Source organism: Hemitrygon akajei, chromosome 7, assembly GCF_048418815.1.
Source record: "Hemitrygon akajei chromosome 7, sHemAka1.3, whole genome shotgun sequence".
NCBI lineage: Eukaryota > Metazoa > Chordata > Chondrichthyes > Myliobatiformes > Dasyatidae > Hemitrygon > Hemitrygon akajei.
The window spans coordinates 107,274,642-107,289,318 of record NC_133130.1 but is presented as its reverse complement, the minus strand read 5'-3'; the positions used below and the strand labels follow the sequence as shown (position 1 = coordinate 107,289,318).

The 14,677-nt window shown below is 41.4% G+C and overlaps 1 protein-coding gene across 9 annotated transcripts in view; it reads left to right on the top strand.

Moving 5' to 3' along the window:
• The window catches only part of LOC140730770 (uncharacterized), a 139,063-nt gene that overhangs the window by 104,851 nt on the left and 19,535 nt on the right, over positions 1–14,677 (top strand). For 7 of the 9 annotated variants that reach the window (XM_073051642.1, XM_073051649.1, XM_073051645.1 and 4 more), the window contains 4 exons: positions 6,456–6,559; positions 7,804–7,953; positions 12,660–12,764; positions 13,177–13,317. In XM_073051642.1, coding sequence (XP_072907743.1) covers positions 6,456–6,559; positions 7,804–7,953; positions 12,660–12,764; positions 13,177–13,317 — 500 coding nt within the window. The remainder of the gene's footprint in view (positions 1–6,455; positions 6,560–7,803; positions 7,954–12,659; positions 12,765–13,176; positions 13,318–14,677) is intronic. The other 2 variants (XM_073051644.1, XM_073051646.1) reach the window with 2 other exon arrangements.

Genomic DNA, 14,677 nt, shown 5'->3' with positions numbered 1-14,677 from the left:
TTGACCTGTGCTTTGTGGAAAGGATTTGGAGATGAGAGTAGGTGAATCATCTGCCACAGGGGATCTCGGCTCTGAGTGCATGCAGGTGTGAGAGCTTCGTTTCCTAAGGAATTTAAACATTCTGTAATCATTTTGAACTTCCTGCTTCTGACTTCATAATGAAAAGAGGGTCAATAATGAAGTAGTTGAAGCTCGTTGTCCAATGATATGGAGTTGGGATAGTGTGATTATAGAGGGCATGGGTTTAAGATGAGAGCTAGGGGTTTTAAAGGAGATTTGAGGGCATGTGATTTTTCAGAGAGTGGTTGATATCTGGAATGCCTTACCAGAAAAGGTAGTGGAATCAGATGCCATCATTCCATTGAGAGACACTTAGACAGGCGCTTAGGTGGTCAAGGCATAGAACGATGTGGAGCTAATCACGGGATTAATGTAGATGAGCAAATTAGAAGAGGTGAGGGTGAGAAATAAGTGGAATGTGGAAAAGGAGAACTTCACATGGGGTTTTCAGCTGTACTATCTCAATGACAGATGCTCCAGTGAAGCCAAGCAAGTAATAAGCCCTGTAAAGGAATGCACTCATTCAGTAGGAACACTGCGGGCTGCAGGTGGCAGCTGTTCCCATTTGCAGGCAGGATGATCTTGGGAGCTGCCTACTTTGAAAGTGTGTGCGACGTTCCCAGCATCATTCTCAGGCTCTCCTGATCTTCCTGAGTGTGTTCAGGATAGCTTCCTGCAGCAATATTTCCAAAGCCAACCAATGAGGCAGAGGTGAGTAATGCCTAAACACAAGAGATACCGCAGATGCTGGAAACTCTGGGGTTGATATTTCAGGCCTATCTCGGCCAGAAACGTCAACTGTCTATTTCTCTGCATAGATGTTACCTGACCTGCTGAGTTCCTCCAGCATTTTGTGGTGAGCAATGACCTGTTGGCAATGCAATGATACTTGTGCATTTATTAAACTGAGATTATATTTTTATTGCCTGGACCTTTTTGGAACTTCAACTATTCAACTATTATGTTGCAAATTATGAGGTAAAAAGCTAGGTTGAATGAAAGGAATTTGAAGCTTGGTAAAAAGATCAGATAAATGCTTCAAATTATAACAAGGTGTTATTAATCTTGTGCCCTGATTAAGGGTTTGGCCTCAAACATCAGCTATTTACTCCCCTCCATATCTTCTGCCTGATTTACTGACTTCCTCCAGCATTTTGTGCGTGTTGCTTAACAAAATGAGGTAATTGGCAAAACTCCGTCAAATGGCTGAAAAGTGACTGAAAAATTATTAATTTGAATACTTGCTAAATGGTGAAGTAATAGAAACAGTGGAGGTCCAAGAAAACCTATAATATCTATTAAAACATTTCAGACAGAAGCAAAAAATAGAAACGTAGAAAACTTACAGCACAATACAGGCTTTTCGGCACACAATGCTGAGCCGAACATGTCCTTACCTTACAAATTACTAGGGTTACCCATAGCCCTCTATTTTTTCTAAGCTCCATGTCTCTATCCAAAAGTCTCTTAAAAGACCCTTTGGTATCTGCCTCTACTACCGTCGCTGGCAGCCCACGCACTCACCACTCTCTGCGTAAAAAAAACTTACCCCTGACATCTCCTCTGTACCTTCTTCCAAGCACCTTAAAATGTGTCCTCTCGTGTTAGCCATTTCAGCCCTGGGGAAAAGCCTCTGACTATCCACACAATCAATGCCTCTCATCATCTTATATACCTCTATCAGGTCACCTCTCATCCTCTGTTGTTCCAAGGAGAAAAGGCCAAGTTCACTCAACCTATTCTCATAGGGCATGCTCCCCAATCCAGACAACACCCTTGTAAATCTCCTCTACACCCTTTCTATAGCTTCCACCTCCTTCCTGTAGTGAGGTGACCAGAACTGAGCACAGTACTCCAAGTGGGGTCTGACCAAGGTCCTATATAGCTGTAACCTTACCAAATAACTAAAAGATCTAGAATAGGATGAATTGGAAGTTATTCCAAAACTGTACTAAGCTCTGTTCAGAATAAACCTCATTTATAATGAGCAACTATAGGCACCTCACCTTAGGAGAGAGCTACTGGCCTCCAAAGGAATGCCACATAGACTTCCCTACCCTGGCAGATATTGACTCAGAGATCAACCACTGCCTGAGTAGTGCTAATAGAGCCTATGCAAGATTAAAGAAAAGAATCTTTGAAGACAGTGACTTATAAATCCGAACAAAACCTTTGGCCTATGTTGTATATTTAATATTTCAGTAATATTTGAGTAATATTGTAAATATGTTGTGTGATTAAGCATTCTCTATTGTTTACATAATGCATTGTGGGTTATATGTAAAAGCATCACCACATCACTATGTCATATGTGCCTGTCTTACTTAAAGTAAAAACAATACTTAAGACCTGTTCTCCTGGGCTCTCATCTTTTTCTTGCAATTAGTTTTACGCTTTGGAGTTACAAATCCTAATAGCGACAATGAGGAATTTTTAAACGAACCCAAGATGACCTGTTGAGGAGCAGTGAGATGGTCAAGATTTTAAAAAGTGCAGCGAGACCTTTGAGTTTTTAAAAAAATGGAAGATATTGGACAAATTCACTGGTTCATAAATTAATGAGTACTGGATGATAATCATAAATAAAATAAAGCAGAAATGGCTGGCTACATCAGAAAGATAAATGTTCCATTAATAATCCATTGCACAATGGATAACTGACTCGTGTATACCGAGCAAATTGAGCAGTATTTTGAAGCGAATGAAAAAGCCAATGAAAAGGGAGTGCATTGGATTTAAAGGCATACAGTTTGCTTAAAAGTTTGAAAAATCAGCCAAAATGGAAGTAATGCAGGAAGATTTAGAACTGAGACCATTGGTGATTGCAGAATGCTTTATAAGCAAAATCAAAAGGGAGGGGAATCTATTCCAGTGTACATGGCTACATTGAAGAGCTTGTCTAAGCATTGTCAGTTCAGTGATGGGCTTAATGATGCCCTGAGGAACCAATTAGTTTATGGAATATTGCAAGAAAGTATTCAAAAACAGCTCCTAACTGAAGCACAACTTACATTTAAAAGAGTAGTTGAAATAGCTGTATCAATTGCAGCAGACAGAGACACAACTGAGTTGCAGTCATGAATGAAAGCGAGCATGAACAAAATTGCAGCGTCTGAACAGAAACCTGCCTGGCCGAACAAATTGTGTTACCGTTGTGGCAGGGTCTGACATACACCAGGCCAATGCAGATTTAAAAGTGAAACTTGCAGAAAGTACAACAGAGTAGTAACAGAGTAGTAACAAATTGTGTTACCGTTGTGGCAGGGTCTGACATACACCAGGCCAATGCAGATTTAAAGGTGAAACTTGCAGAAAGTACAACAGAGTAGGATACAAACAAAAAGCATTTCAGGCAGATGAAAATAAATGGACTGCATAGGGTAGAGAAAAAGATAGAAAGTCAAGTTGCAGTTTCAGAAAGAGCACTAATCTGCATGCTATTGATGAAAAGTCTGATAATGAGATGATGCAGGACTGAGTAGCCTTGAGATTTACAGTGTGAAAACAAAGAACATGCAGGCAATATGACTTACACTGGAAGTGAACAGCAAATTACTTTTAAAAAATTGGACACTGGATTGACTGTTTCAGCCATTCCATGAGTTTGAATGATTTTTAAAAGGTGCTAAACTAAAGCCTTTAGACACCCAACTAACAACTAAGAACTAAGACACCCAACTGGAGAAAGGATTATTCCTGTGGGAATGGCATCCATAATAGTGAAATACAACAACAAAAATTAGGTGTGTATATGGTAAAAGCAGGAGGGCCAGCATTTTGGGGATGTGATTGGGTGAGACAACGACAACTTGAATGGAGATCCATATATTCCCTGTAACAAACTCAACTGAAAGTGAATTAAGGAAGGTACTGGTTGATTCTACAGTAGTGTTCAAGGATGACATTGATAGGCGGCGTGGCACACGGCAGCAGCAGCCTTTCGGATCTGGTGCTGCTTTAATTTAGTTTTTAAATTTAATTTTAAGGCACAATTAGGGTTTAGGGCAATGAATAACAGAGCGACTATCTACCATTGCCAGATACTGTTACAATACAGAGATTGCCCAAAAACAAACCATCATGAAAATCTGCTGGTTGGATTGCTTGACCTCGGCTTGTTGAGGGAGTCGGGCCTGCAGTCCTCGGAGTTGCCTGCTGCCGGTGGCCAGAGTTGGGGATGTCGTAAGCGGTGTGCGAGGAAGCGGAAGTGAGGCGAGTGGGCAGGAGTCCGTGCCAGGAAAAAAGCAAGCCCTATCCAGCCAGCTCTCCCATCCATTCTGCTCTCCAATGGACATTAAATTGGACTACGTCTGTGACAACAAAATACTCGGTGGGAGTACAGAAACGGACGGAATTCCAGGTGCCGCCATTCAGCTGTTTATTTATGTAGCAGATTCCCCCCAAGCTATCGGACTACCAACCTACTGACCTCTGCTGTGCCTATTGTCTTGTTTAATATTGATTGTAATGCCTGCACTGTTCTGTGCACTTTATGCAGTCCTGGGTAGGTCTGTAGTCTAGTGTAGTTTTTGTGTTGGTTTACGTAGTTCAGTGTAGTTTTTGTATTGTTTCATGTAGCACCATGGTCATGAAAAATGTCTCATTTTTACTGTGTACTGTACCAGCAGTTATGGTCGAAATGACAATAAAAAGTGACGACTTGACTTAACTTGATAAACTCAAACATATCAAGGGTGTTTAATTAGTGTTAAATTAGTGTTAAATAAAAATGCCACAACCAAGTTTTACAAAGCCTGTCCAGCTCCTTATACCATCTGTGATAAAGTAGCCAGTGAGCAAGATTACATGGAGGCTATAGGAATTCTTTTCAAGGTTGAGTGGAGCCCAGGGGCAATGCCAGTGGTCCCAGTAGCCAAGAAGAATAGGTCTGTAGGATCTGTGGTGATTTTAAGGTCACTATCAACCCAGTACTGAAAGTATCTGCCCAAGATAGAGGATATCTTTGCTACACACGCATAAAGAACTGGAGGAACTCAGCAGGTCAGGCTGAATCTATGAAAATAAAACCTTTCTGGAAGGAAACACTCCAGCAAAGTGAACTTAGCTGAGGCCTAACTACAGATGGAGTTACTGATTAGGTTCACTGTAGTATGTAGATCCTTTCTTCAATAGATTCATCAGTGATCTATCAGTCTCTGTCCTCAAGAACATTAAACTGATCAACTGATTACCTTGAATGTGTAGTTGCTGCTCCAAGTCAGCCTATGCAAGGAAAGGAAGAGCACGTTACCCACCTGAGCCCAGGGATGAAGGAATTAACCCCACACGCTCATTGATGCAAAAAGCATATTTTTAACATTTATTCATTTATGGGATTAGGGCATTGCCAGCTAAGCCAGCATTTATTGCCCACCCTCTTTGCCCTTGAGAAGGTGGTGATAAGCTGCCTTCTTGAACTCCTACAGTTCCTAAGGCATAGATACACCCACAGTGATGTTAGGGGGTGGGGGAATTCCATGATTTTGACCCAGCGACAATGACCCAGTTTCCAAGTCATGATGGTGAGTGACTAGGAGGGGGATTTCCATGTGGTGGTTCCAGGTATCTGCTGTTCTCGTGCCTCTAGATGGTAGTGGTTGTGGATCTGGAAGGTGCTGCCTTAGGAACTTTGGTGTGTTGTTTCAGTGCATCTTGTAGATAGTACACACTGCTGCAACTGTTCGTCGATGGTGGGGGGATTGGGTGCTTATGGAAGGGGTACCAGTCAAGTGGGCTCCCTTGTACTGGATGGTGTCAAGCTTCTTGAGTGTTGATGGAATTGTACTCATCCAGGCGAGTGGCAAGTATTTCATTACACTCTTGACCTGAGCCTTTTATGTCATAGACAGGCTTTGGGGAGTCAGGAGGTGAGTTACACACCACAGGATTCCTAGCCTTTGACCTGCCACAGTGTTTATATGGCCCAACCAGTTCAGTTTCCTGTCAATGGTAACCCCCAGGATGTTGACAGTAGGGGATTCAGTGATGGTGATGCCACTGAATGTCAAGGGACGATAGTTAGAACCTGTCTTGTTGGAGATGGTTATTGCCTGGCAGTTGCGTGGCTCGAATGTTACTTGCCACTTGTCAGCGCAAGCCTGGATATTGACAAGGTCCTGCTGCATTTGGGTATGAACTGCTTCACTATCTGAGGAGTCACAAATGGTGCAGAACATTGAGCAGTATCTGCAAACATCCCCACTTCTGACCTTATGACAGAAGGAAGGTCATTGATGAAGCAGCTGAAGATGGCTGGTCCTAGCACAAAAGGGTCAAAAATTTCAGTTTATCATTGACAGCTTAAGTTGTTGTGTTCCTTTTGATACTCAGCTTTAAGAACCTGAATTTCTTGATGCATTATTTGTATACTGTTAATGCCTTTTTCTCATTTTTAGGCGTGCCCTCTTCCAATTCAGGTAATTCGGAGGATAATTTGTGTGAACATTTGCAAACAACAGAACACATGCCTAGGTCCCAAAGTTATACTACTAAACAACAGGTAATTGAAATAAACCGATCCCTAAAGCTCTACTGGTCGTCAATAGGTGCAGGAACGTACAAAACAAAATAAATTGGTTATTAAAACATAGTGCTTGTGAAGCATGTACTGAAAGCTGAAATCAAAAACAAGTTTATCAGTGGTTGCCTGAGGTATGTATGTATAATATACTTCCTGTACCTAAAAAAGTGGCCGCTGAGTGTACTTTCATGGTCTTCTGCTGCTGTAGCTCAGCCGCTTCAAAGTTCGACTTGTTGCTCATTCAGAGATGTTTTTCTACACACTATTGTTGCAACTGTGGTTATTTGAGTTACTGTCAGCTTGAACCAATCTAGCCATTCTCCTCTGGCCTTGTTTGAAAACAAGGCGTTTTCACCCTCAGAACTGCCCCTCAGTGGATGTTTTGTTGTTCTCCACACCATTCTCTGTAAACTCTGCAGACCGTTGTGCATGAAGATCCTGATGCACCATCAATAACTCTGAGACGTGGGTTAAGGTAGGCTTTTATTGGCTGGAAGAAAGCACAAGCAGCAAGTGACCATCACACAACATCCTGGAGACTGAGGAAGGGTCTGTGGCTCCAATTGCCTTTATACCGGGGTCTGTGGGAGGAGCCACAATATGTAGTTCACCACAGATCCCAGGAGATCAACAGTTTCTGAGGTACTCTTCTGGCCCAATAAGCATTCCACAATCAGATTCACTTAGATCATATTTCTTCCCCATTCTGGTGTTTGCCCTGAGGAACAATGAATATCTTGAGCATGTCTACATGCTTTTATGCATTGAGTTGCTGTCACATGATTGGTCTAATAAAGTGGCCAATAACTATGTATGTATATTATATATGTTTACTATACATATATTAACTAGGAGTTGTGGCAGTAATTTTAATAGGTGCACATTCCGCAGCATATTGTTCCATCACCAAAATGTCCTGTTGGAATCAACATCCTCCCAAATTCTCATCATTTTGTTGTCATTGAAATAGAAGGCATAACTTTTCAATTCAACATTAAGTTCCTTCTGTGCCAGACTGATAGCTCATCTAGGTACCTTTTTAAGATTATGCTGATAATCAAAAACGATTTCAGAATCATTTGTGGTATTGTTTGTCTAATAATCACAGGACATTGAAATTAATCAACATATAAATTTTCAGAACACGGTATTGCTGTCTTAATGGGGCTTTTAGCGGGAATTGTCTTTGATTAATTAACTTGAAATTGTTAACGCTATTGCAGGGAACAAAGGCTTTAATCAAGAGTACAGCTGAAACTCCATCCAGATTACAAGAAAGGCCTCCTTCAGGCCGCAGAAGTCGTAGTGCAACCCCAAGTGGGAGGAAGACCCCTTCGGATGGTAAACAAATAAGCTTTGACCTTGAACAGAAGGTTTGTACTTTGATGTTGATATTTAGAAACATAGAAAGCCTACAGCACAATACAGGCCCTTCGGCCCACAAAGCTGTGCCGAACCTGTCCTTACCTGAGAAATTTCCTAGGGTTACCCATAGCCCTCTATTTTTCTGAGTTCCATATACCTGTCCAGGAGTCTCTTAGAAGACCCTATCGTATCTGCCCCCACCACAATCACCGGCAGCCCATTCCACGCATTCACCACTGTCTGCATAAAAACTTACCTCTGATATCTCCTCTGTACCTACTTCCAAGCACCTTAAAACTGTGCTCTTTCATGCTAGCCATTTCAGCCCTGGGAAAAAGCCTCTGACTATCCACAAGATCAATGCCTCTCATCACCTTATACACCTCTATCAGGTCACCTCTCATCCTCCGTCGCTCCAAGGAAAAAAGGCCGAGTTCACTCAACCTATTCTCATAAGGCATGCTCCCCAATCCAGGCAACATCCTTGTAAATCTCCTCTGCACCCTTTCTATGGTTTCCCCATCCTTCCTGTAGTGAGGGGACCAGAACTGAGCACAGTCCTCCAAGTGGGGTCTGACCAGGATCTTATATAGCTGCAACATTATCTCTCAGCTCCTAAAATCAATCCCATGATTGATAAAGGCCAATGCACTGTATGCTTTCTTAACCACAGAGTCAACCTGTGCAGCTGCTTTGAGTGTCCTATGGACTCGGACCCCAAGATCTCTCTGATCCTCCACACTGTCAAGAATCTTACCATTAATACTATATTCTGTCATCATATTTGACCTATCAAAATGAACCACCTCACATTTATCTGTATTGAACTCCATCTGCCACTTCTCAGCCCAGATTTGCATCCTATCAATGTCCCGCTGTAAAATCTGACAGCCCTCCACACTATCCACAACACCTCCAGACTTTGTGTCATCAGCAAATTTACTAACCCTCCATTTCCTCATCTAGGTTATTTATAAAAATCTCAAAGAGAAGGGGTCCCAGAACAGATCCCTGAGGCACTCCACTGGTCACCGACCTCCATGCAGAATATGACCCATCTACAATCACTCTTTGCCTTTTGTGGGCAAGCCAGTTCTGGATCCACAAAGCAATGTCCCCTTGGATCCCATACCTCCTTACTTTCTCAATAAGCCTTGCATTGGGTACCTTGTCAAATGCCTTGCAGAAATCCATATACACTACATCTCCTGCTCTACCATCATCAATATGTTTAGTCACATCCTCAAAAAATTCAATCAGGTGAATATTTGATGCTGATAAGCATAACAGAACTATTGAATAACCATTGACTGAAAGTTAACGTTGTGTTACGATGAACCATTACTTAGAATCATGGCATTGTTTCAACATAGAAGGAAATGATTAAATCCATCAATGCTATGCTGGTTTCTAGTCAAACTATCTTGTTAGTCCCATTTTTCTCTCCTGTTTCCTGCAAGTTATTTGCCCTCGGATAAATACTAAAGCAAAATTATAGCCGTGTCCAGGTCATTTGATTGAAATTCAGCCAGGTGTTTCTGAGTCCTCCATGTGCTCCTTACTAGAATAGAAGGACATCCCTTTAAAACAGAGAAGAGGAGGAATTTCTTTATCCAGAAGGTGGTAAATCTGTGGAATTTATTCCTACAGACAGCTGTGGAGGCCAATTGATTGGGTATATTTAAAGCAGAGGTTGATATATTCTTGATTAGTAAGGGTGTCAAAAGTTATGGGAAGGAGGCAGGAGAATTGGGTTGAGAGGAACCATGATGAAATGGCAGAACAGACTCAATGGGCTGAATGGCCTAATTTGTTCCTGTGTCTTGTGGTCTTACAGTCTTCCGACTCAATTTCTATGTTAGAGGTCCATGGAATGTTATCATATCCTGCATATCATCTTGTTTTGAAGTATTATAATGCACCTTGGAGCACTGTATTTGTAAAGACTCCGTGGACCATATGGGCTTCCCAGTGCAGTACTGGACTGGGGCATCCACCAGTACATTTTGGCCCTCTAATGGTAAGCAGACCAGGGGCTACGGGATGAACCAGCAGTGAATACCACTCTTGAGAACCCTGTGCATTCTCTGCCCCCAGCACTTCACTGAAATAATCCCAAACTCATCCACAGCTCTGTCTCCCCACTTTCCCTCTAAACTCTCTTGGTTTCCTCATTTCTACACCCCTACTTACCTGCTTCCAACAGTGCTGGTTTCTCAGCATCACCCCAACATCTATGAATGCTAGTTTCCTAACTTTCCCCACTTTAATGTAGAGGCCCTCCTCTGCGTAGGGATGTCTAAGTACAGCTCTTACATATGATTGAGTATCTGAGAGACAAAAGGATGGCAATGTCGGCTGCTGCAGGTCGGCAGGCATCTTCCCCTCCACTAACCTCCCCCCTCCCCCCCCCACAAAATCACATTTGCCAGAATAAAAGCTCCTCCAGCATCAGTTCTTTCTGGGTTTTTCAATTTGTCAATTTTTGCTGGAAAATTCCTTCAAAGAACATCCCATTTCTCAAGTTCCAGTTCCCGCTGCTGTCAGTAAGGAGCTGGTACGTTCTTCCTCAGGTTTCCTCCCACATTCTAAAAACGTATGGATTAGGGTTAATGAACTGCAGGCATGCTATGTTGGTTCCAGAAACGTGGCGACACTTGCAGACATTCAGCATATAATTGGACAGTGTTGGTCACTGAAGAAAACGCCACATTTCACTGTACAGTATGGTTTAAAGTTCTAATGTACATGTGACAAGCAGACAGACAGACATACTTTACTGATCCCGGGGGAAATTGGGTTTCATTATAGTCGCACCAACCAAGAATGGTGTAGAAATATAGCACTATAAAACCATAAATAATTAAATAATAATAAGTAAATTATGCCAAGTGGAAATAAGTCCAGGACCAGCCTATTGGCTCAGGGTGTCTGACACTCCGAGGGAGGAGTTGTAAAATTTGATGGCCACAGGCAGGAATGACTTCCTATGACGCTCAATGATGCATCTCGGTGGAATGAGTCTCTGGCTGAATGTACTCCTGTGCCTAACCAGTACATCATGGAGTGGATGGGAGACATTGTCCAAGATGACATGCAACTTTGTCAGCATCCTCTTTTCAGACACCACAGTCAGAGAGTCCAGTTCCACCCCCACAACATCACTGGCCTTACCAATGAGTTTGTTGATTCTGTTGGTGTCTGCTACCCTCAGCCTGCTGCCCCAGCACACAACAGCAAACATGATAGCACTGTTCTGTAACAAAGCTGATCTAATCTAATCCAGACTAAAAATTTATGCAGGTTCTGTCCAAGTTATGGCAGGGTTCTGTTCTTGTGAACTGTGCATAACCTGGACAGCTGCCAAGTCAGAAATGTGACCGTGAACTGAATTTCCAGATGGCAGAAGATGCCAGCATTTCCATCCTTTTTTCTCTTAAACACTCATTCGTATGTAAGAGTATGTATGTATTGGCATTCCTATGCAGAGGAGGACCTTTACATAAAAGTGAGGTTGTGAGCAACCTTTGTATGCATATTATTTGAAATATGAAGGTGTGTAAACCTGAACTCTGAACTTTGATCTGGGATGTGAAAGAAAACCTGGAATCCCGTGCAATCACAGGGCGAAGTGCAAACTCCACACCGACGGTGCCTGGGGTCGGGACTGGACTGCGGTCCCTGGAGCTGAGTAGTTGTGGCAGTTCCTCAGGTGTGGGGGTGACTTGCTTCCACTCTGATTCTGTGAGATTCCAGGTGACGGCAGGTGGGTAGCACTCCAACTCCCATTTACACAGAGCTTCCACCTGCTCCTCATGCATGGATCAACTGCTGGTGCTCGTCTCACAGAGATTTTAGAAAATTGCCAAGCAAATGGGCAAACCCAATGCTAATTAATGGAAAGGTAAGCACAGTTTGCAAATGAGAGCTTATGGATCAGGGGTTATGTAACAGGATAGATTGGGAACTGGTTAATAGATAGAAAACAAGTTCAAGTTCCAGTTTATTTTCATTCAATTATCCACATGTATACAGCTAAACAAAACATTATTCCTCTGGAACCATACAGTACATACTGTATACTACATACAGCACATCAAATAATATTAATTAATAATAAAATTCTATAGATGTGCAAGTTGACACAAAGTGCATATATGATGTGTAGTTAAGTGTACAACACTATATGCTACAGGCGCTGTCATAAATTATGTGTACACAACAGACATGTGTCATTCTTCATTACATATTGTGTACCATAAATTTAGACTTGAACACGATATCGCAGGCAGGCTGTAATAAGGGGAGTGCCACAAGAACCTACTATTTCTCCTCAGCTATTTCCAATCAATATCAATGACTTAGTTTTTACACACAACATTCTGGAGGAATAAGCAGTCGGTGTTTCAGGCTGAGACCATTCATCGCGGTACTGAAACATCAGCTGTTTATTCCCCTCTGCAGATGCTGCTTGACCTGCTGAGTTCCTCCAGCATGTTTTGTTCTGGGTTTCCAGCATCTGCAGAATCTCTTTCGTCAATGATTTAATTTAAATGGATTGGGTGTAATTGATCCAGGTTTATTAATGAGCTAGGAAGCTAAGAGGAGGCACAGAATGGTCAAGATAAATGAGAAGTCAGAATATTTTTTTATAAGATGACCCCGAGGTCTTTTCCCTTTAGCTGGCTATAAACCATTTGTTTTAATCCTTTAGGTATCACGGCCAAGTTCTGTTTTATCTAGAAGAGAAAGTATCTGTTTTAAGAGTAATAGTACACAAGATGATGTTAGAGAAGAAACCCAATATCCAGATGGCAAGGTAAAGTGACAATGATGATACAGTAATGTAGCATTCACAAAGTAACATTTCATCCTTTAATGACTTGCAGTCAGCAGGTACTTCCTCCAATGGGGCAAGACAGAATAACAGTTCAGGAGTCACTAGATGGACTGAAGGCTTGGCCTCTGCTGTAGTGCTCCATGACTATGACTAATATTTATTGAGCATTTTCTTTAGAAGTTCAAATAGCACTTTGTATGATTGTTTTTATATCATTAATATTCAGCTCATTTTAATTGTTTTCAGACAATATTTGATTACTAAAGTACATTTACAAATTGTATTTAGCATTTATTGCAGTTTTAGATTATTTTTGTCCACAATGAAGGAAGCTGAAAGGTGACCATATTTGTATATTATACTCATACAATAGTTCTTGTTTCACTCTCAGATGGAACAGATCCTGACGAATGGAAATCGAATTATTATCTTTCGGAATGGCACAAGGAAGGAGGTCAGTGCAGATGGGCAATCTGTCACCATAACATTCTTCAATGGGGACGTGAAGCAGTTCATGCCAGACCAAACTGTGGTATGTGCAAATGCTGTCATTACTGTCTTCTGAAAGCACTACGGACTAATTACGTTTTTATAAGGCAACTATTTAGGAATTGAAATATAGAGATTTATTCTATCTATACTTGCTCAGAAAATCAAAATAAAACTGCAGGAGCTGGAAGTCTGCAATGAAACAAAAAATGCTGGAGACATCCAGTTAGTCAGGCAGCATTTGTGGAAGGAACAGTTGATACGTCAGGTCTGGGCCCTTTCTCAGAAGTAAGAAAGGGACCTGCTGGGTGTTTGCATCATTTTCTTCTTTTTATCATCAATGACCTTATGGAGGAGATGTGGGGATGTTTACTGATGATTGCACAGTGCTCAATTCCACTGGTAACATCACAGCAATTGATTCATGCCTGCATACAGAAAGAATTGGATGATCAAAATTCAGGTATGAGCCAGGAAGTGGGGGGAAAAAGCAGTTACCAGAAAATTGCCATGTAATAAGCATTTCAGACAAGAGAGAATCCAACTACCAGTGACTTGGGTAAATGATTCTGAAATGTGATCCCTGGGTGATGCAAAGAATTGTATTATTCCCACTGGGAATGTTTATCAGGAATTCAGTGATGGATGTAAAATCATTGGATCTGAGTGAATGTATTCAAATACTGTATATCAGTATGCTAGAGAAATGCATCCTACAAATAAAGATCAGGAATAGAAAGACATCCAGTGACTATCACTACATCACTACATGAACTTTTGGGAAGCCATTGATAAATTTCTTGGAAGCCATGGAGGCCTTGCAATTATCTGGGAGGGTATGATGGACAGGAAGTTTTGACGGAAGGATTTAATTGTTAACAACAGATGTACGAATTGGCTTTCTGTGAAAAGGGAGTTTCACAGGACAGTGCATTGCGTTCTTTATTATTTATTGCTATTTTCATCACTTATCTTTTGGAAGCACAATAAAACTATTACACTTCCAGAAGGTTACAGAGCTTGGGAATAAGGAGGTCCAGTAGGAAGTGGAGTTCAATATAAAGAGCTTGGTAGCAATAAAGAAAATAGGCTGGAATTACTCACAGCTTAGGGAAAAGGGAAAAGAGAATAAACATTTTAGATTGATGACTTTTCCGTAGAGTTCAAAGTAAATTTATTATCATAGTACGTATACTGTTTGTCATCATATACTACCTTGAAACACAATAGATTCAATGAAAAACTACACCCAAACCAAGACTGACATACAACCAAAGTGCAGAAGAAGACAAACTGTGCAAATAATAAATAAATGAATAATACTGAGAACATGAGTTGTGGAGTCCTTTGAAGTGAGCCTATAGGTTATGAAATCAGTTTCGGAGTTGAAGTGTACGAAGTTA